The 18443-nt window shown below is 36.3% G+C and overlaps 2 protein-coding genes across 2 annotated transcripts; one reads left to right on the top strand and one right to left on the bottom strand.

Annotated features, from left to right (window-relative positions):
* Positions 1–5341: 5341 nt before the first annotated feature.
* On the top strand, positions 5342–9589 carry LOC102630093 (condensin-2 complex subunit H2). Its single transcript, XM_006488974.3, has 11 exons — positions 5342–5836; positions 5960–6059; positions 6400–6506; positions 6576–6718; positions 6800–7220; positions 7310–7485; positions 7561–7731; positions 7835–7933; positions 8289–8390; positions 8531–8689; positions 8965–9589. Exons 1-11 carry the CDS (start codon positions 5626–5628, stop codon positions 9328–9330), a joined length of 2055 nt encoding a protein of 684 aa, XP_006489037.1. The 5' UTR covers positions 5342–5625; the 3' UTR covers positions 9331–9589.
* Positions 9590–12843: 3254 nt separating this feature from the next.
* LOC102630393 (RING-H2 finger protein ATL2) lies at positions 12844–14229 on the bottom strand. The gene has a single exon (XM_006488975.2). It carries the CDS (start codon positions 14053–14055, stop codon positions 13351–13353), a length of 705 nt encoding a protein of 234 aa, XP_006489038.1. The 5' UTR covers positions 14056–14229; the 3' UTR covers positions 12844–13350.
* Between the last annotated feature and the right edge of the window lie 4214 nt (positions 14230–18443).

The following is an 18443-nucleotide window of genomic DNA, read 5'->3' as shown; positions in this document are numbered from 1 at the left end:
TAGGCCCTCGACTTCGTGCTTCTTCTACCTACATCAAGGAATTAACTGCTATTGTTGAGGCAGTGCACAAGTGGCGACAATACTTGTTGGGCAGATTTTTTATCATCTGAACTGACCATAATAACTTCTACAGTAGGTAGTTCAAACTCCGGATCAACAAATCTATATCAGAAAATTATTAGGCTATCACTTCCGCATTGAATATAAACCTAGCTGTACCAATCTTGCAGCTGATGCTTTATCGTGAGTTCATGAGTAAGCTGGTGCGGACACATCAACCGTGACTGCTTCTTGTTTGCCTCTTCTTAGTCGCCCTTCATTTGAGTTGTTAGCAACTCTAAACTTAGAAAATTCCACTCTCTCAGATATGATTGCCCTTCATCATTAATTTGCTACAGGAACTCGTTTAAGGGATTATTCGCTACATAATGGATTTCTTTTTTACCGCAATCGCTATTATATCAGCCCATCATCATCTTTGAAAGAAGTTCTATTGGCTAAATTACACTCTACTCCACTTGCGGGGCATGTAGGCATCAAACGCATGCTGGTCCGCTTGGCCTCTACTTTTTCTGGCCTAAAATGCGTATGGATGTTAAGCGGTTTGTAGCGAATGTCTTGTGTGTCAACAGACCAAATACTCTACTCAAGCACCAGCGAGTCCACTGCAACCTCTTCATATCCCTACTTTAGTTTGGGACGAACTAAAGTAGTTGTTGATCACCTTACTAAATCGGCACACTTTGAATCCCTTCCCCCTCAATTTACTGCTGTGAAGACAGCCGACTTATTCGTGGATATGGTTATAAAAATTCATGGGTTTCCTACCTCTATTATTTCTTATCGCAGCCCTGTGTTCTTAAGCAATTTTTGGAAGAAGTTATTTGAGTTAAGTGGCACTACCCTTCGTCACAGTACAGCCTATCACCCACAAACAGATGGGCAATCGAAGGTAGTCAATCGTGGCTTGGAGCAGTATCTTTGCGCTTTCACTCAAGAAAAACCAAGCTCATGGGTATCTCTACTTGGGTGGGCTGAATTTTCTTACAATTCTTCCTATCACAGTAGCATCAAGATGTCTCCTTTTCAGGCTCTTTTCGGGCGACCACCTCTTTCCATCCCTCCTTACTTAAAAGGCTCTACTTCAATCCAAGCGATTGATGAAGCATTAAGTGAACGGGATGCATTACTCCATTCTTTGAAAGAGAATTTTCGCCGAGCTCAACATTGCATAATTCAAAAAGCTAATGCTCATAGATGTGAAGCTCAGTTTGCTGTTGGGGACCAAGTTCTAGTGAAGCTTCAGCCATACCACCAAACTACAGTGGCAACTCGTTCTTGTCAAAAGCTAGCTAAACGGTATTATGGCCCTTTTCCATGTGATAGCTCGAGTTGGTCCAGTAGCTTATAAACTTGACTTGCCTAACAGTTCTAAGATCCATCAAATGTTTCATATTTCACTTCTTAAACCCTTCATTGGTTCTCAAAACCCTGCTCCACATTCCTTGCCATCAACAAGTATGCATAATCAGGCCATATATTTGCCTGCTGCAGTTTGCGCTATTCAAACCGTGCTTAAACAAGGAAAGCAATGCCGTCAAGTTCTGGTGCAGTGGCAAGACAATTCCCCTGAGAATTCTACTTGGGAAGAGTTTGAAACATTCTGTAAACTTTATCCCGATTTTCACCTTGAGGACAAGGTGAGTTTTGAAGATGGAGGGAATGATACAACCTTCCACATTCAGCCCAACAACGAGTCCAATTATGAATAACCCATTAAGGAAGCCACATCACAGTTTGAGGAAGAATCAGCTCATGAGGAACGGTACGCAAGCACACGAGTTAGAAGAGCCCCTGGGTGGTTTAAGGATTATGTCGTGTAGTGAAATTGCTAGTACCTTATGATTGTTGGTTTGTTTTTGCTGTCATATTTTCTGTTAGAAGTTGTTGAGCTGTAATATTTTGCTAACGTCTTGGATAGAGGAATATATGTAGAGCAGAACAAATTTGTGTAGAGGTATCAGGAAATAAAATATCTCTTTCTATTTCTCTTGGCTCTTCTCTCTGTCTAAACCACTCTTCCCATTCTTAATATTCATCTCTGATCTTTATATTTTTGGAGTCAACACTCACTCAAAGAGTGCAAATTTAATCAGATACATCCTTGGTTGCGTAGAGGTGTATCAGGGTCAGTGTGTGTCATCTCGTAATTATTATCGATTTAATTTCGAAGTGGGCAGCGCTTAAGTTACATTTACTGCAAGTAACATCCCGATAAAATGAATCGTTGGATTCGTCATTTTTTCGATTCAACCGATGCAATGAAATTTTACACAAAATTAGGTAGAGGTATAGGTGGAATTATTTATCCCATGACTTTTGGTCAATCAAATTTTCATTTATGACTGCGACCCTAATATAATAGGCTCATAATTTTCTGAATACTGTTAGTAATATATTGTCCGTAATTTGATTTTGGTTTGGCTATATTGTCCATTAATTGCAGGCATAGCAGGAGCAATACTCTACAACTACCACATGGACACACTCTCTACGCCCACGCTCACCAGCTCCATAAACTTCATCTTTGGTAACGCCACGGCATTTTTTCAGGACTGCACGTTAATAGTAAAAAAAAACCAACGGTCGGCCAAAACTATACTATCGTGGCTCAAGGAAGAACCAAATACCAAGCCATATCGGGAATCATTCTTCAAAACTGTGCATTCACCCGGTGAAAGATGTCCACAAAGCAAACACAGTTAACTCCTGGAAAGGTATCAAGAAGATTGATGCTCTACAGTGCTGCTGATTTCACTATGGAAACCTATCACAAAGATGAATTTTACTATAAAAACCTACACGCTCGGCTCATGGGCTCATCAAAGTATACATTAGAAGAAGCAAATTATTTTTTAGCAGCTAGCTAATTCATTATAATACAATTGTTTAGCTAGTTACCAACTCGTAATGTAATTAAATCAAGGGGATTTAATTAAATGAGAAGGATGCTTTTTAAGTTTGGTGGGTAGATACTTCTCCTTTTAAATTAACTATTGTCACATAACCTCTTTGCTAACAACGTAAGGGCAAAATCAATCCAGCTAATTTCAACTTGAAAAATGGTTATTTTCACCCAGCCCCCAAATGATTTGATATTTTCCACCGCGCTCTCAATTTCGTTAATTTGACCGTTATTTTTAACGGAGCTATTTGAAATTTAATTAAATGTCCGAAATACCTCTTATCTTGAGTTAGAGAAGAATTAAATGAGATAAAATGCTAATCTAATAATTATTATTTACACTAAAAAATCTTAATTAAAAGTAATTAATAATAATCCCGTCAATAAATTTATCAAATAAATTTAATTTGTTATCATCAAACAATATTTAGGGCATGAACTTCCAAATTTACCCTTTGACTGTTAGAATAAACAATCAAAGTAACGAATTTGGGTGTAGGGTGGAAATTATTGAAATATTTGGGGGCGTGGTGGAAAATATTGAAACATTTGGGGGCAGGCCGGAATTAACCCTCGAAAAAAAAATTCAACTGACAAGACAGATTACACGTGTGAAATATTTATGAAAAGAGTTCTGCTATTTATCCCGGGTCAAACCTCGAATTAAACAAAACGATGCCGTTTTGGCTTCTTTTTTTTGTCCTTTTTGCTTCCATGGAACGTAGTCGTTTCAGCCAAACAAAACCGAATGTCTTCATTTTCATCTTCTTGTCCTCTTCGATTCTCCTCATCGTTTCACCAGTCGTTTCAATCAATCGAAAGCAAACGTTGCCGTTTGACCCAGGAAAAAGCAAACCCAAACGTCTTCGATCTTTAGTGCTGCAATTTGGCTGATCTAGTGCAAGTGCTGAATATTATTGCCCTGCAAGTGCTGAATTTAATTGCTTTGCAAGTGCTGAATTTTGATAGCTATTGTCATTTCCATTTTATTTAATTTTCGGTTGAAGTAAAATGATAAGAAAATAAGTGTGTTAAATTGCAATTGATATTCATTTTTCCTTTCCGCACTTGATTTGGGTGCTTAATGCCCACTGTTGAGGATGAATGATGATGAAAATGAGATTTTGGTCCGGAAGAAACTGTGTACAGATTTGTCTGCATTTTGTTTTTAATTGCTCTGCATTTTTTGATGAATTGTTGTGCAAGTTACTTCTGCAAATTGTGCTGCAATGCGTGCTAAATTGGTCTGCAATTTGTGCTCTGTTTGTCTGCAATTTGTGCTGCAATTGCTCTGCATTTTACAGCTCCAATACAAACTACAAACGGACTTATAGGGCTTCAGATTTAGAAGAAAAAGCATAAACCTAGGTGAGATTTACCTTTAAAGAAAATGAAAGAATTATAAATAATAGAAAGCAAGTTAATTAGAAGCACAAAAGCGGATTTTGTGGACACCAAAATAGTCCAGAATCAGCAGCTTTATTGCCTTCTATAAGCATGAGAAAAATGACACACACATCACTGCTGCTGTTCAAGCTTTTGTTCGGGTGTGGTGAATCGAAGAGGAAGAGGAAGAGAAAGAAAAGCAGCTGCGTTTTTTCTGTTTTCACTAGGCTGAATGACTGCGTTTCATGGAAGTAAAAAGAAACTAAAACGACGTCGTTTTTATTTAATTCGGAGTTTGACCCAGGATTTGACCCGGAGAAAGTAGCATTTTCCTTATGAAAATTAAAAAACTCATTTAAATTCAGGTATCTTTCGAATGATACAGGGCTGATGGGCTTTTACGTCCCAACTTTTAGCATGACTGATGCTGTCGGCACCCCCTTAAAATTCTCATACAACTCCTTTTTGTTATTTTACTATTTTAACCTCGCTGGAATTATTTGAGAAGACGTTCATTTTCATTTTATGGGCTGGCGCCTGGTAAGAACTCTTTTATTTAGGTGATTTCATTTTTTTAAAAAAATGAAAAATCTGTGAATTAATAATGTCTTTAAAACAATGAATAGTTTCGTATGAGTTGTATTAAAAATAATTTTAAAAAAATGATATTAACATTTTTAATCGTAGTTTCCACAATAATTTCTTATAAAATATTATCGATACCTTTTCTTAGTCCGAATTCATTACTTTAGAGCACTTAATTTTTCTAAGCCCACAAAATTCAAAGAAATTGAGTTTATTTTCACCAGAAGTTTGTGACGGTGTCGAAGTTTGAGCAAATATAAATGAATTAATTTATTCACAAAATAGGTTAATAAAGGGTTATTGAGAAAAGAGATTAGTCAAGGTTATTTTGGAAATTGTATACAGGGGTTAGTCGCCGTACTCGTCAACAAACCCAAAAGCCCATCCCAATTCAAATAAAAAACACTTGGCGAGCAAGCGGGAAAAACGATATCATTTTCAACGGAAAAAATAAATAAATAAATAAATAAACAAGAAGAAGGAAAAATCCCCAAATCTCACCAGCTTCAAATCCAAAATCAGTCAAAATTCATCAGTAATTTTCCCGTACTTTCTTTCCATTTTCTCGGGAAACAATCAACTCCCCAAGCCCCAGATTCCCAGACTTTCCCCTCTTATACCACCTGTCCCCAAAACTTTCCAAATGAACTCAAATCACGATGCGGCGTCGTGCAATCATCTGTTAAATCATGAATAAAGGAACCAAAAACAGCCAGGCGGAGGTGGAGGCGGCGGCGGGAGGCAGCGATGTCAGGTTCACGGTGCAGCCGGAGCGCGAGCTACAAGCCAATTGGGAAGTTGACTTGGCGAAGAAGCTCGAAGACTATCTCTTAAAGATTTGCTCCGGTCAAGTTACCGCCTCTGAAAGTCTCGATAGCATTTCTGTCAATTTCGCCGAAGGTTCCGCTTTTTTTAACTTTTTTTTTAATTCCAGATTCTATTTTTGTAATTAGAACTGTCTGTGTGTTGACTCTTTTGTGTTTGTGTGTGTGTGTGTGTGTGTGTGTGTGTTGGGAAATGTAGCTGCTTTGCTAGTTCAGGGCTCGGTTCAAGTGTATAGCAGAAAAGTTGAATATTTGTACAATTTGGTTTTGCACACTTTGGAGTTTATTTCTCAGAAGAGGTTAGTGGACTTATATATTTATATACTATTGTTATTATTATTTGATAAACGTAAATAAAATTTGGTTAGGGTTTCTGTAAATTTTATTATGTTTTGTTCACATTTGGCTTAGTGAGTTATGGTTTGCATTATGATGTGTGGTTGTTGCTACTAATATGAGAGGGGACTTCTTTTGTTTATCTATCAATTGATTTTTCAAGCAGATTTCATGGGTTACAGAATATTTGAGTCATCTTAGGATTTTCTTTTACTATTTCAATTGAGTGAAAAAGTGATGAAACTATGCCAGGAACTTGTTTACTATTTGTACTGTATTTAGTATTTATGTTTATTGAAACAGCCAGCAGGATCAAATAGAGGGCACACCAGTCCAGGCTGAAGAAAGTGGATCTCATGCAGTTGCTGGGGAAGAAAATGATTTCTTTTGGGGCTTTGATGACGTCCCAGGTAGCCTTTAACCAGATATTTTGGTTTTGTTATAGAGAAAGCACAATCTAAACTTCGGCTACATTGCAGTGGAAGTAAAAAATTGCTTGGACAGTCCAAATGGAAAGGATACTTCCTTGAATCTCTTTGTGAAGCCCCCTGCAAATTTAGTTGTTCTTGAAGGTGATTGCTTGGACACTGTTGGTGATGGCACGGAGTTAGAGTCCTATCTGGTATTACTGTTGCTCTTATTTTGTAATATGTCCCAACATTTACTAATTATGTATTCTTACTAATTTATTTTGTTGTTCCAGTTAGCCACCAGTGATCTTTACCGGGATTTTATTCTATTAGATACATATGATTCTGTAGCAGTTGATGATTTTTTAGAGGGAGATGAAGTTTGTAAAGGGCCAAATGATGTCTACAGGGGCAGCTCAACTCGCAAAAGCTTTCAGTCTCCCACAAGACGTTCAGGAGGTACTGCACATAAGTCTTCTCTTGCAAAGAACAAAGATGTCAATCTCCCGGCTTCACCTAGAGTTGCTTGCGGTTTTGATGTGGGGCCCAATCCTCCTGTCAATGACAATTTTGGAGAAAACTATCATGGATTTGATATGGATGATAATTATTCAGAACCTAGGGACTTTGACAATTCTGATGACGAGGATGATCCTTGGAAGCCTTTAAATCCCCATGAACCTGGGAACTTGAAAGTGAAACCCTTCAGAAAAGGTTGTTAAACTATATGATTTAGTTATTTATCCTTATGGTCCAAGTATGTGCCTAATTTTTGGCTCTGTTTGATCTTGCTTTACAAGCAGTAAAAACTTTCAGAAGAAACGGGGTAAAGTCTGCTAAGCGAATCTCAATAAGCACTATCTTTCCACTTGCAAAATTGCGTGGTACTATCAGCCCGGAGCTCACTGAAATTTGGGAGGCACGACATAAATGTTTTGAAGAACAAAGGGCGTCCCAACCACCTTCATTATATGAAAAGGTTCTGCTCTCCAGATTTTGTGTTTGCTTGACTTGTCTTAAGGTTGTTGCATAAACACTGATGTTCCTGTTGCAGCTCCGGCAATCACTTGCTGATGAAGGACATGAAACATTTGATGCTTTTGCAAATCCTGGTTGTTACGAAGACAAGGGATATGATAGTGGGGACCCAGATATCGGGCATCCTGATTTTGACATGCCAGACGGCATGTATATGGACGAAGATGTGTCTTTTCAGCATGACAAGGTATCTAGACAAAGTTTCTGTTTTATTCAATTTAATTTTATTATATAACAAAATAGTGGTTTCAAATGTTATTGTCGATGCTTATTTTTTGGTCTTTACACAGCATGATGATGGCCCAGCTCCCTTTGAACCCAATGAAGCATTTGAACATGGAAGTCAAGATTCTCATGCAAACCTAGAAGATCTGTGTCGCTCTCACCTAGTAAGCTTTGATTTTCCTGAACTTGCATCTGTTTATCATAATAGCAGATTTTCAGGTTGTGTTAGGCTGTTTACTAAAGGAACTGAACATGTTTAATTGTTTATTTCTTTATCCAGAACTACACTTCTTTAGTGTGCTTGCATGTTTACCTTTGACTGCATTTAGACATTTGGCTTACCCATATTCAAGAACCAGTTTGCAATGTATTTTTTGGGGTTTTGTAGCAAAGACATTACAGGGGATATGAGCCCAGTCTCAGCAATTTGTTTATGATTGTTCAATTTTTCGTAGATAGTCTTCTGCTTAGTTACTGCTAAAATGTTCCATTGTCACTTGACTATCTTTACTCTTGCAGGATGCTCTTCTTGCTAATATAGCTGAAACCGAGAAGCAGACAGAATTGGCTGCTCGAGTTTCATCCTGGAAACAGAAAATTGAGAACAACTTGGATGAGCAAGTAACTTACTGCTTTACTCCCTTCTATCCTGAATCCAGTTATATTTCACTATCTAGCACCTTCAATTTTATAACTTTTGTTTGCCTCTCCTTTAAGTTGGTTTATGGTTTATTGATTGTTGAATTCCTTATTTTTGATAGGATTCGCACCCTCCATTTGATATTCATGAATATGGAGAAAGTATTATTAACAAGCTATCATTTGAAGGAGACAATGGAAATATCACATCCTTTGCTGATGTTGTGAAGGGCCAGCATAAGTATGATGTGGCTCGAACATTTTCTGCACTCCTTCAGTTGGTAATTCCCTTCTATTTGAAACTCTAGGTGTGCTTGTTTTCTAGCTTAAGTAGATTGATTCTGATTGAACTGTTGTTTAAATACTAGTGTAAAACTTCATAAAGGTCTTTGAGTTCTTTTTTTTTTTTTCCCGTAACTTTTTCTTTGGGAAAAGAGAATAATGTGTTTTTGAGTTTTTACTTTAATGAGAAGTTTTGCTGGTGAAGTCATTTCAAAGAGGCAAGTAAGCTGTTTTCTGTGTGATAAGAGAATTGCTATCGGTTTTTACTTTTTAGGTGAACAATGGAGATGTAGATTTGGATAGGAGAGGGGAGCAGAGCGAGTCCATTTGTTTTACGGCAGTGAATCCTTTTTATGTTCGGCTGCTCAACCATGAGAGAAAGCGAGGGGAAACACAATTCCGATTACCAAAAAAGAGGCTTAAATCTCCATCAAGAAAAGGACCTAGCAAAGGTGACAGAGAGAAGTCTCCAATTGACAATCCATCATCGGGATATGGATCTTCAGCGGTGTCATCACAACCAAATTGTAACTTCTCTATGAAGCTTGGAAAGCTTGGAGGGGTAAGATGCACTCCTGAGGGCAAGAGGAGACGAAGGTCTCGATTGGTTGAACCGGTTGACTTACATTCATCAGGTTGACCGAGTTGGGTCAGTCCTAAATCATTGGGCAAATTCAACTACCCAATTGGATGGCTCAAGAGCAGATTATAGAATTAACTTCATTGTAATTCTATATTATTGACAATTAGTTGTATCTTTTTTTTTAATCAATGTTAACTTATTCTAGGTCTGTAGTTATCACTTATCAGTTTAGAAACCTTGTAACTAAAAGTACATTTTTACTTGTAGAATAATCAAGTTCTTGTACTATGTATATCATGCTCACAATCGATTCGTATTTGCTGTTCTTTTTTTTTTTTTTTTGAAGTCTGTTATACAGAGATATTAACCGAGACCGCCATCATACATTGACACACTGAAGTATATGCCCAGATATTTTAAATCCTCTCTGATATTCGAGGGATGCCTGCTTCACTCACATTTCGTAAGGGAGAGATTAGCTCCACTCAATTAATTGATAATTGAAGAAGAATTGAAACTAACCTCCATAATGCTCTTATGGAAGCTCGAACCCTTGTACTCAACATTGTAAGTGTAAGGCTTCTCCCATTGGACCAAAAGCCCATTGGTAATTCATATTTACTGTTCAGACTAATAGTTAAAGCCCCATTTAATTAGTGTTGTTTACGAGAATAATAATATGCAAATTCAAAGTTGCTTGAGACTCTCTCACAATGACGTCTTGTTTTGGTAACGCCGATATTTGGACCTAGAGTATAAATTTCTTGAAAGCAAGAATTATGTGGGTAAAAATTCCAAAAAATTAAAAAATTAAAAAAGCTTTAGCTGACTGAAGGAACTCAAATAGGTTTTTGATCGTTGAATAGCAATTGACTAGCTTTCGAAACGTGTTCCAGGAGAAAAGGTTTCTAATTACTTGCCCACTCCATCTCAGAAACCACAATTCCAGCCGTCAAAATAGTGGTTAAGTAAATGTCACATTCTTTACATTGACTCGTTCACTTATTGAAAATGATAAAAAAATAGTAGGAATATAGACACCCAAAACTTCACAGTTTACGTCAATGGATAGCTACATTTCCACCGATTTAAAATAAGGGCTCTTATATCCATTAACATAGATAAAATATGGAGAAAAAAAAAAATCGATCCTAATGTCTATTTTCAAAAATCAAAATGATGGGTCTAGTTGTCTGGGATAAACTTTGGGGATTTGCTACCTTTAAGATGAACTTTTTAAGTGCTCCCAAAAAAATTTAGTAAGAGGAACTGAGAAAAACAAAACCGTGTACTAACAGGGACCAAAATGGCGTGTTGCGTGTTAATGGAGTTGGAGACGTGTCCATAGATTTGGGCACACATGCTCCACTTTGCCGTATCATTACTTGTCAATGTCCCATCTCCCATGCAAAATGCGTAGTCTTTTTCTTAGAATCACATGTGAACATGAATATAATGTCAAAGATTTTTTGGCTCGATCGTTTTGGCAATTGCTTGACCACTCATTTCAGACACAGGGTCTGTTCGTACTAAATATGCCAAACGTATACACCATGCATTCATGGACTTGACTAGCTGACAGAATCTGTAAGCTACAGACTGCAGCATCAGCCGTTGGATGTGGTTGGATGTGGAGTGAAAAACTAAACAATAGAAAATGGGATGGTGGGATGACGGGAGATGTTTGTTACAGAATCTGTATCGTAGACAGGTCCTGCATTCATATATATGCTCAACTATCATCATGCATTATTTTTGTAAATTTCCCAAATATTTAAGCAATTGACAAGTTATGTTAAATTACAAATATTTGAAAGCTGAGTTGAGTCAAAAGGAAGACCGCCAGCTAGCTAGCAGCTTCAACTACGCTCGCAACCCAGTAACAGTTCTATTATAATCATCAAGTGACCCATTTAATAATAATAATCTAACATTATCAAGCAGCTGCAGCTTTTGTTGTTGGAAGCGTGTTACGAGAGGACCTCGTAATCATATAAAATGTGGAGATGAGTAGATTATGTTTGAATTTGAGACCAGCAGTTTGTCTTTTTTTCTGATAAAGGTCAAGAAATAGAGAAGCCACTCAATTAAAACGAAGGACTTGCATGCGTAAGGTTGAGTTGTTATGACTTTTTTGAGTTTTCATTAGAGTAATAAGTTATTGTGACTTTCGATTTGTTTACAGCTCCTGTGAAGTTGAATCATTAACAACTTGATGTTGATGGTGTACAGATGACTTAATATGATGTGTAAGTGGTTTATAAGTAAATATCAAATTAGATCCAATGCCTATAATGACATACAATTAACATAAAGTGATACATAAGTGGTTTGTGAGTGATTTATAATAACGCATAAATTAATAAATAAACTATTATAACAAATATCCAACAACAACAACAAGAATTCATTCTATACCTTACAGCCTAATCACTAAATATACTATATAAATTGTTTTGAATAAAAAGTAATATCCCATAATTGTTATAGAAAATTATTTCATTGTTCGACAAATATGCAGATATTTAAAAATGATTACAAACTTTTATACATTGATGAAAATATATCAATAAGAAAAGTTACATCTTCACAACTAATACAAACAAATATATGATAATCATAAGATAATTTCAGATTTTCTCAATTAATATTATCTTATAACTACAATTTATTTACATAACTAAAAGTTTTTAAGAAATTGTTAAAATAACTATGCACCTATATGAATTTATAGTGATATATAATGCATCATAATATAACAGCTGAATAGATGAATTATTTAATGATATGAAAATAGGTATTTATGTTCATTGTTATATTACTATTAAAAAAAAAGCTATTCATTAGTCGCGTAGACATTACAACTATCCCAAAAATGAGATGAGGGAATGTTGAAATTAAAAGGTGTAGTAGTCAAAAATAGAAAGAAGAATAATTGGATGCAATTATTATTATTATTATTATTATAGGAAGGAACCCGCATCTCAAGGGACTATATTCCATATGTCACTCCACTAAAAAGGATGGAAATTTTTCTCTTAAGATTCCATATATCCCTCCCAAAACCCAATGGCGATGACTTGTCGCCATTCGCGTCCCTAGCTGCCTTTCAAAAGCTAGTGCTTTACTTTGGGGCTAAGATTAAAGAATCTTTGAGTGTTTCGGGTGGTTCGCTGGTAGCCCTTTCACATTATTTGGTGGCGATTTTCATGATAATACTCGTCAACTAATGGACTCATCACTCATGTCTGTTTGGTGGTGATTGTCTGTGTTTGATGAATGAATCATATCTCAAGGAAAATGAAACTTCACCAAATAAAAAAAAAAACCTTGCTCCATACTTAGCTTAATAGAAAGTGAAAAAAAAAAACCCCAGCTCAAAATAAAATTTCCTCAACGAAGCGAACCTCATAGTTCATAAAACGGACACTGAATTAGATATAATTTTTTTTTTTTTTTTTTTGGGAATCAAAATAAGATCATAACTAAAAATAATTAACATAGGCAAACGATCCAGCACATGCAAAAATTCTTCCATGTTCCTTCCATCTTCCCAAAATGGCCATCACGAAAACCAAACACCCACTTATTTCATTCAACAAACAAAATAGACCAATCAACAGCTCGTCAATCTTAAATAACAAAACAAAAATACAAATTAAATACTAAATATGCAAGCAATTCCAAATTGCTTCTATCATTAAAATAAAAATAAAAATTAATCATCATCGTATTTCTATTATATACGCCAATTTTCTAACGCAAGCGTTCAAAAAACGAAAAGGCATAAAAAGGCGTACGAACCTAATTATATCTATCTGTTTTAAGTAAAAATAAAAAAATAAAATCAATGGGGGGAATTTTTTTTAATATACAACGTCCTCGTATCTCTGGCGATCGGCCGATAAATCCACTGCCACACCAAAATCTGCCACGTGCTCGACACTGTCCAGTGCCCAAAGTCTCCTCGAAACTTGTAAATCGTCCTAGAATGTCCCCAATAAGAAATGCCACGTAGCAAGCCCTTCTGTCTGGCCGAGTGACTCACTACATTGCATTAAATGGATTTCACCCGAGTCAACGCTGAGTCTCGTCCCTACCTCGTTCAATATCCACGTCGTTCCCCGGCGCCGTCGAGTTTACTTTCTTTTCTCGACTTAACATCCTCCTAAACGACGAAACAAACGACGACCCCTGGCCAGCCGACGAGTCGCACCCGGTCGGCTCATCGATCGAGCTCGAGCCCGGTTCGTGCACGGACACCCGCACTGGAACCGGGTTATCTGGTTGAACGGGGTCCTCGGGTTGAGCCGTGACCAATTCGACTGGCGTGCGGCAGAGAGGGCAGGTGGAGTGAGAGTGAAACCACATGTCAATGCAACCAATGTGGAAGCTGTGATTACATCCCGGCAAGACCCGGCCCGATTCGTTTTCCTCAAATTCGGACAAGCACACGGCGCAGTCCATAGCGTCGGCGTGGGTCTTGGAGGAATAAACAAACACGGGCAGCGATTTCAAGACGGACGAGTCGAGGCCACGCGAGGAGGTGGCGGAGGGGTTCGTGGGGTCCACGTAGAAGACGAATTGGGTGCGGCGGTGGCGGTGGCGGCGGACCTGGCGGCGACGCGCTTGAACGAGGTACCAGCGCGCGTAGAGGTGCAAGCAGACCATTAGGATGACGACGAAGAACAAGATCACGATGGAGCTCAGCATTATTCTGCCGCTCAAGGCGTAGCCTCTGTTGTCGGAGTTGGAACCCCGTGGATCGACGTCGTTTTCCATTTCAGTTGGAAACAATCAGAAGGGTTTAGAGATGACAAAACGAATAGAGAAATGAAATGATAAACTGGCGGTGGGGTTTTTCTAAGGATTAGAAGGCGAGGGAAGAAAGAAAAGGGAAGGGGAGGAAAGTTCTTGAGAGTTTCTTTGTTATTAAGAATGAAACTAAAACGCGGGGGCAGAGTGGCGCAGGTTTTGCTTTCCCACCTGCTCCGTTATTGCAGTGTTAACAGAAGCACGCCAAGGTTGACGCGGGATTTTGAAATTACTGATTTAACCTTCAGATGTTCCCCTTTTTTTGAAATATTCGATCTGGATTAAGTTAATTTGATACACTTACAGTCGGTTTCTTTGAGGTTTCCATGTTGGACAGCTCATGAATCAAACTGTAATTTTGTAATTATCGACTTTGTCGTTTGGTTTTTGGTCAAACGTTACTTGTTCTAATATTTCTTTACCTAATAGTTTACACTAAATAAGCTTTAATTTTGGAGTCATTTTTTTTAACGCTAATATTTAATTTAAATAAAAAAAAAAACTGGAATTTTCCGTTTTAGTTTTGCATAGCAGCCGGCAATACAGCACGCTGAAACAGAATGAATATCTGTTTACAGCTGACGGCTTTAATTTCCCTTTTTGGGCTGTCCTTCTTATTTGAGGTTTGAGCTTTGGTGAGACTGAAATAATCGCAAGGATTATTCGAAGTTTTGACTTAACGACCGTTTCCAAATACACCCCACGTACATCTTGACTGCACCCTTATTTTTTCCGTGAATAAACTACTTTCTTCTATGTGAGGAGAGCTTTTAACACCCTTCTAAAATCTTTAAACACCCCTTTCGAATATTTTTTTTAAAGAGAAATTATCATTGTACTACAATTGTTTTACCTTATGTTCATCCAACCACCATAAAATTCTAATATGTTCTCTACACCATTAAGGATGGCAATATTTTTCGGACCCGGTCCGGACCCGGATGAACCTGGATAATCCGAACCGGGTTCAACCCGTACCAAATTTAATTCTATCCGAAATCCGGATGTAATTCTATGAACCCGCATATATCCAGGTCTGGATCCGATTTTATATGAACCCGGACCCGTATATCTTTATTGTTATATTAAGTTTTAAAACTATTTTAAGTTATAAATAGAGAAGTTAAGAAAAAAATCATGTGCCCTAATTTGCAAATTGCAATTCACAGCCGAATCTCATGTTTCCTTTTCCCTTCATCAAATCTTCATCGTCGTCACTCTCATCACTTCGCCACCTTGTCCTTCGCAGTTGTGTTCACTATCATCATCGTCATCAGCCGCCTCTCTAGTCTTCTCTGTCGCGATTGGTGACGATTGTGATACGGGTTGAAGTTGCACACAGATCATGGGAGGAAATGTTGGGTTAGATGCTTTGGAGGATTATTTATTATTATTATTATTATTTGGGTGTCGTTGGGAGCTTTGGCTGTGTGGAATGGTAAGGCCCAAAGATTCCTTTTACACCAAAAGTTTATCTTTGTGACAACTTGCGGGTGGAGCTTAGGGATAACCATAGGCAGATTTTGGTGTGAGTATTCATGTCTATTGTCGTTATGTGTTCATCCAGTTAGAAATTCAAAGCTGTAAGAAATAATCGAAGATATTGTTCTCCACAGTTGAAATCAAATCCGGGTTCGAAACCCGGAATCTGGAAACCCGATTTTTTTTTTGTTCAACCCGTACCGGACCCGGAGTCGAAAAAATCGGGTTTATATCTGGGTCCGATAAAGTAAAATTGGCATCTGGGTCCGAAACTGGGAAGGTCAAACCCGCACCCGCACCCGGATTTTGCCATCCCTATACACCAGCTTTCTTTTGAAATTTGTATCAATTAGTCACTTTTGCACTAACATCGTTAAATAATTTAAACAAAATGATAATTTTACCCGTAAATAAATTAAAAGATCATTTTATCTTGTAAAAGATTTGAAAATAAAAAATTATAATTATAAAAATACCCCTACATTTAATAAAGTAAATAAATTCAAAATAGAGGTGCTCAACTGATTTTTATTAAATTTAGATTTTGTAAAATTTTGATAATTATTTTTATTAAAAATTTATAATTTTACAAAATTTTAATAAAAAATAACTGAATTTATTTATTAAAAATTATAATTTTACAAAATTTTATTAAAATAACTGAATTTATTTATTAAAAAATAAATCTCAAAAATTTGTAATTATTTTTATAATTTTAATTTTTTTATTAAAATAATTTTATTAAAAATAAAAGTTCTAATTTTTGGATTTATTTCTTTATTAAATGTAGGGGCATTTTTATAATTATAATTTTTTAATTTTCAAAGATTTTACAAGATAAAATTATCTTTTAATTTATTTAGGGGTAAAATTATCATTTTATTTAAATTATTTAACGGTGTTAATGCAAAAGTGTCTAATTGATACAAATTTCAAAAGAAAGGTGGTGCAAAGAACATGTTAGAATTTTGCGGTGATTGGATGAACATAAGATAAAAAAGTGGTGCAGTGATAATTTTTCTTTTTTTAAATATCCCAGTTTAATTTACAAAATACAAATACATATACTAAAACCAACTTTTTACCCTAAAAGTATGTCTTTTTGAAATTTTCATTTATAAATTATATACAAATCCAAAAATCTTTTAAAAAAATTCTTGTTATATATTTCCTATTTTCATAACTTCAAACTCTTATAATTTTTTCAAAAAAAATATTTTTATTAAAATATGGACATAAATTATGCAATAGGGCGGTTGTAAAATGTTAGTGTAATAATTACAGAGTTTTGGGTCCCTGTGTTTGTAATGTCCAATAATGTTCAGATTCTCTTAAATAGTTATTTGAATTTTTATTTAAAAATAAGAAATAAATTAAATTGTATTTAGTTATTTAGGTAATTTTAATTAAAAAGAGATTTTATAAAGCCTACTCCTCTATTGCATAGCTGTTTTAGTAAGGCCCAAAACTGTCCACCTACTGCTTAAAGAAAGCTGAAGGCCGCAAGCTTAGCCGTATACGGTAGAAATAATGCATTGGTCCATTAACTTTTGATCAGGACTAGGCAAATAATACGAACTGATCTGATCCGATCTGAAAAAAATTGGGTTCCGATCAGATCGGATTATTCATCCAACCCGATCAGTTTCTCTTTTTTGATCCAAAAATCTGATTGGATTGGCTTAAAAAATAATAATAATAAACAAAATGACACACACACGGTACACACAATCGCATCATCGTGCGGTCGTGCCTTCACTCGCTTTCTCACTTCTCACTGTCTCACCTCTCGGCTCTCACTCTCTAACTCTCTTGACTCTTCTTCTCTTTATCTCTTCACTCTTCACAAGACACAAATCACAACTCGCAAGCATAGTTCATGGCCTCATGCCTCACGAACGATTTCATAGACAAGCCGATCAAAACGAGCACAGACACAGAGCAGCCTGCCGGCGCAACCACCGACCGAATCTACTGCTTCGCGACCGGATCTCCTGCTATCGGATCTACCATCACCAACCTCCTTCGACCCGACAAACCGAATTTTGTGTTTTGAAGTTATGATGGTATAATATATTATATATGATATGTTAATTGTTTTTTTTTTTTTTTGAAAAGGATATGTTAATTGTTAATAACATGTATTCGTAAAATGTTAATAATAAATTCAGGAAAATTGTGCATTGAAAATTTTAGAGCTTGATTGATTAAATTTAAACCCTTGTAAGCTTAAATCAAAAGTATGAATTAAAATTAAATATTCTGTTCTACATGGTAAATGAGCTATTGAATAAGCATCAATAAAGAATTTCATCTGAACTCAACTTGATTTTTTAATCTGATCCTATCCGATCCGGATATGTTCGAATCAATTTGGGTTATAGATTTTTGGATTGAGTTCGAATGAAATTTTTTTCACCTTGATCAATCCAAAACCTTATTGAATTAATACGAATCCGATCTGAACCTAATTTTGCCGAGTCCCACTTTGGATATGTCCATGTCCATCGTTAAAGAATAGATCGATGCTTGTGACAACTAAATATGCAAAAAAGAAAGCAAAAATTGACCATTTAACAGCCCATGCCTTTGTGTCTGCTTTTGCTTGCAATTGATAGCTCACGAGAAACTTTTACAATACAAAATACAGTCGATACTTTTCATTCAAAGTATCTACGGTTTTGCACGTGAGGTTTTGATTCTGTCCTCACAGCTTTTAATTAAATTGATATTAATGCTGCAAATGATGATGACAGGAGCCTGTTACTCGTGACCTCAGGCTATTTAAAATGTCTTCTAATTGTTATTTAATGATAAATTATTCTTTTATGTGCCCGTGATTTTATCTCTTACGTTTCAGATACAACTTCTTC

This window comes from Citrus sinensis, chromosome 1, assembly GCF_022201045.2.
Source record: "Citrus sinensis cultivar Valencia sweet orange chromosome 1, DVS_A1.0, whole genome shotgun sequence".
Lineage (NCBI taxonomy): Eukaryota > Viridiplantae > Streptophyta > Magnoliopsida > Sapindales > Rutaceae > Citrus > Citrus sinensis.
This window is presented reverse-complemented; position numbering and strand designations above follow the sequence as displayed.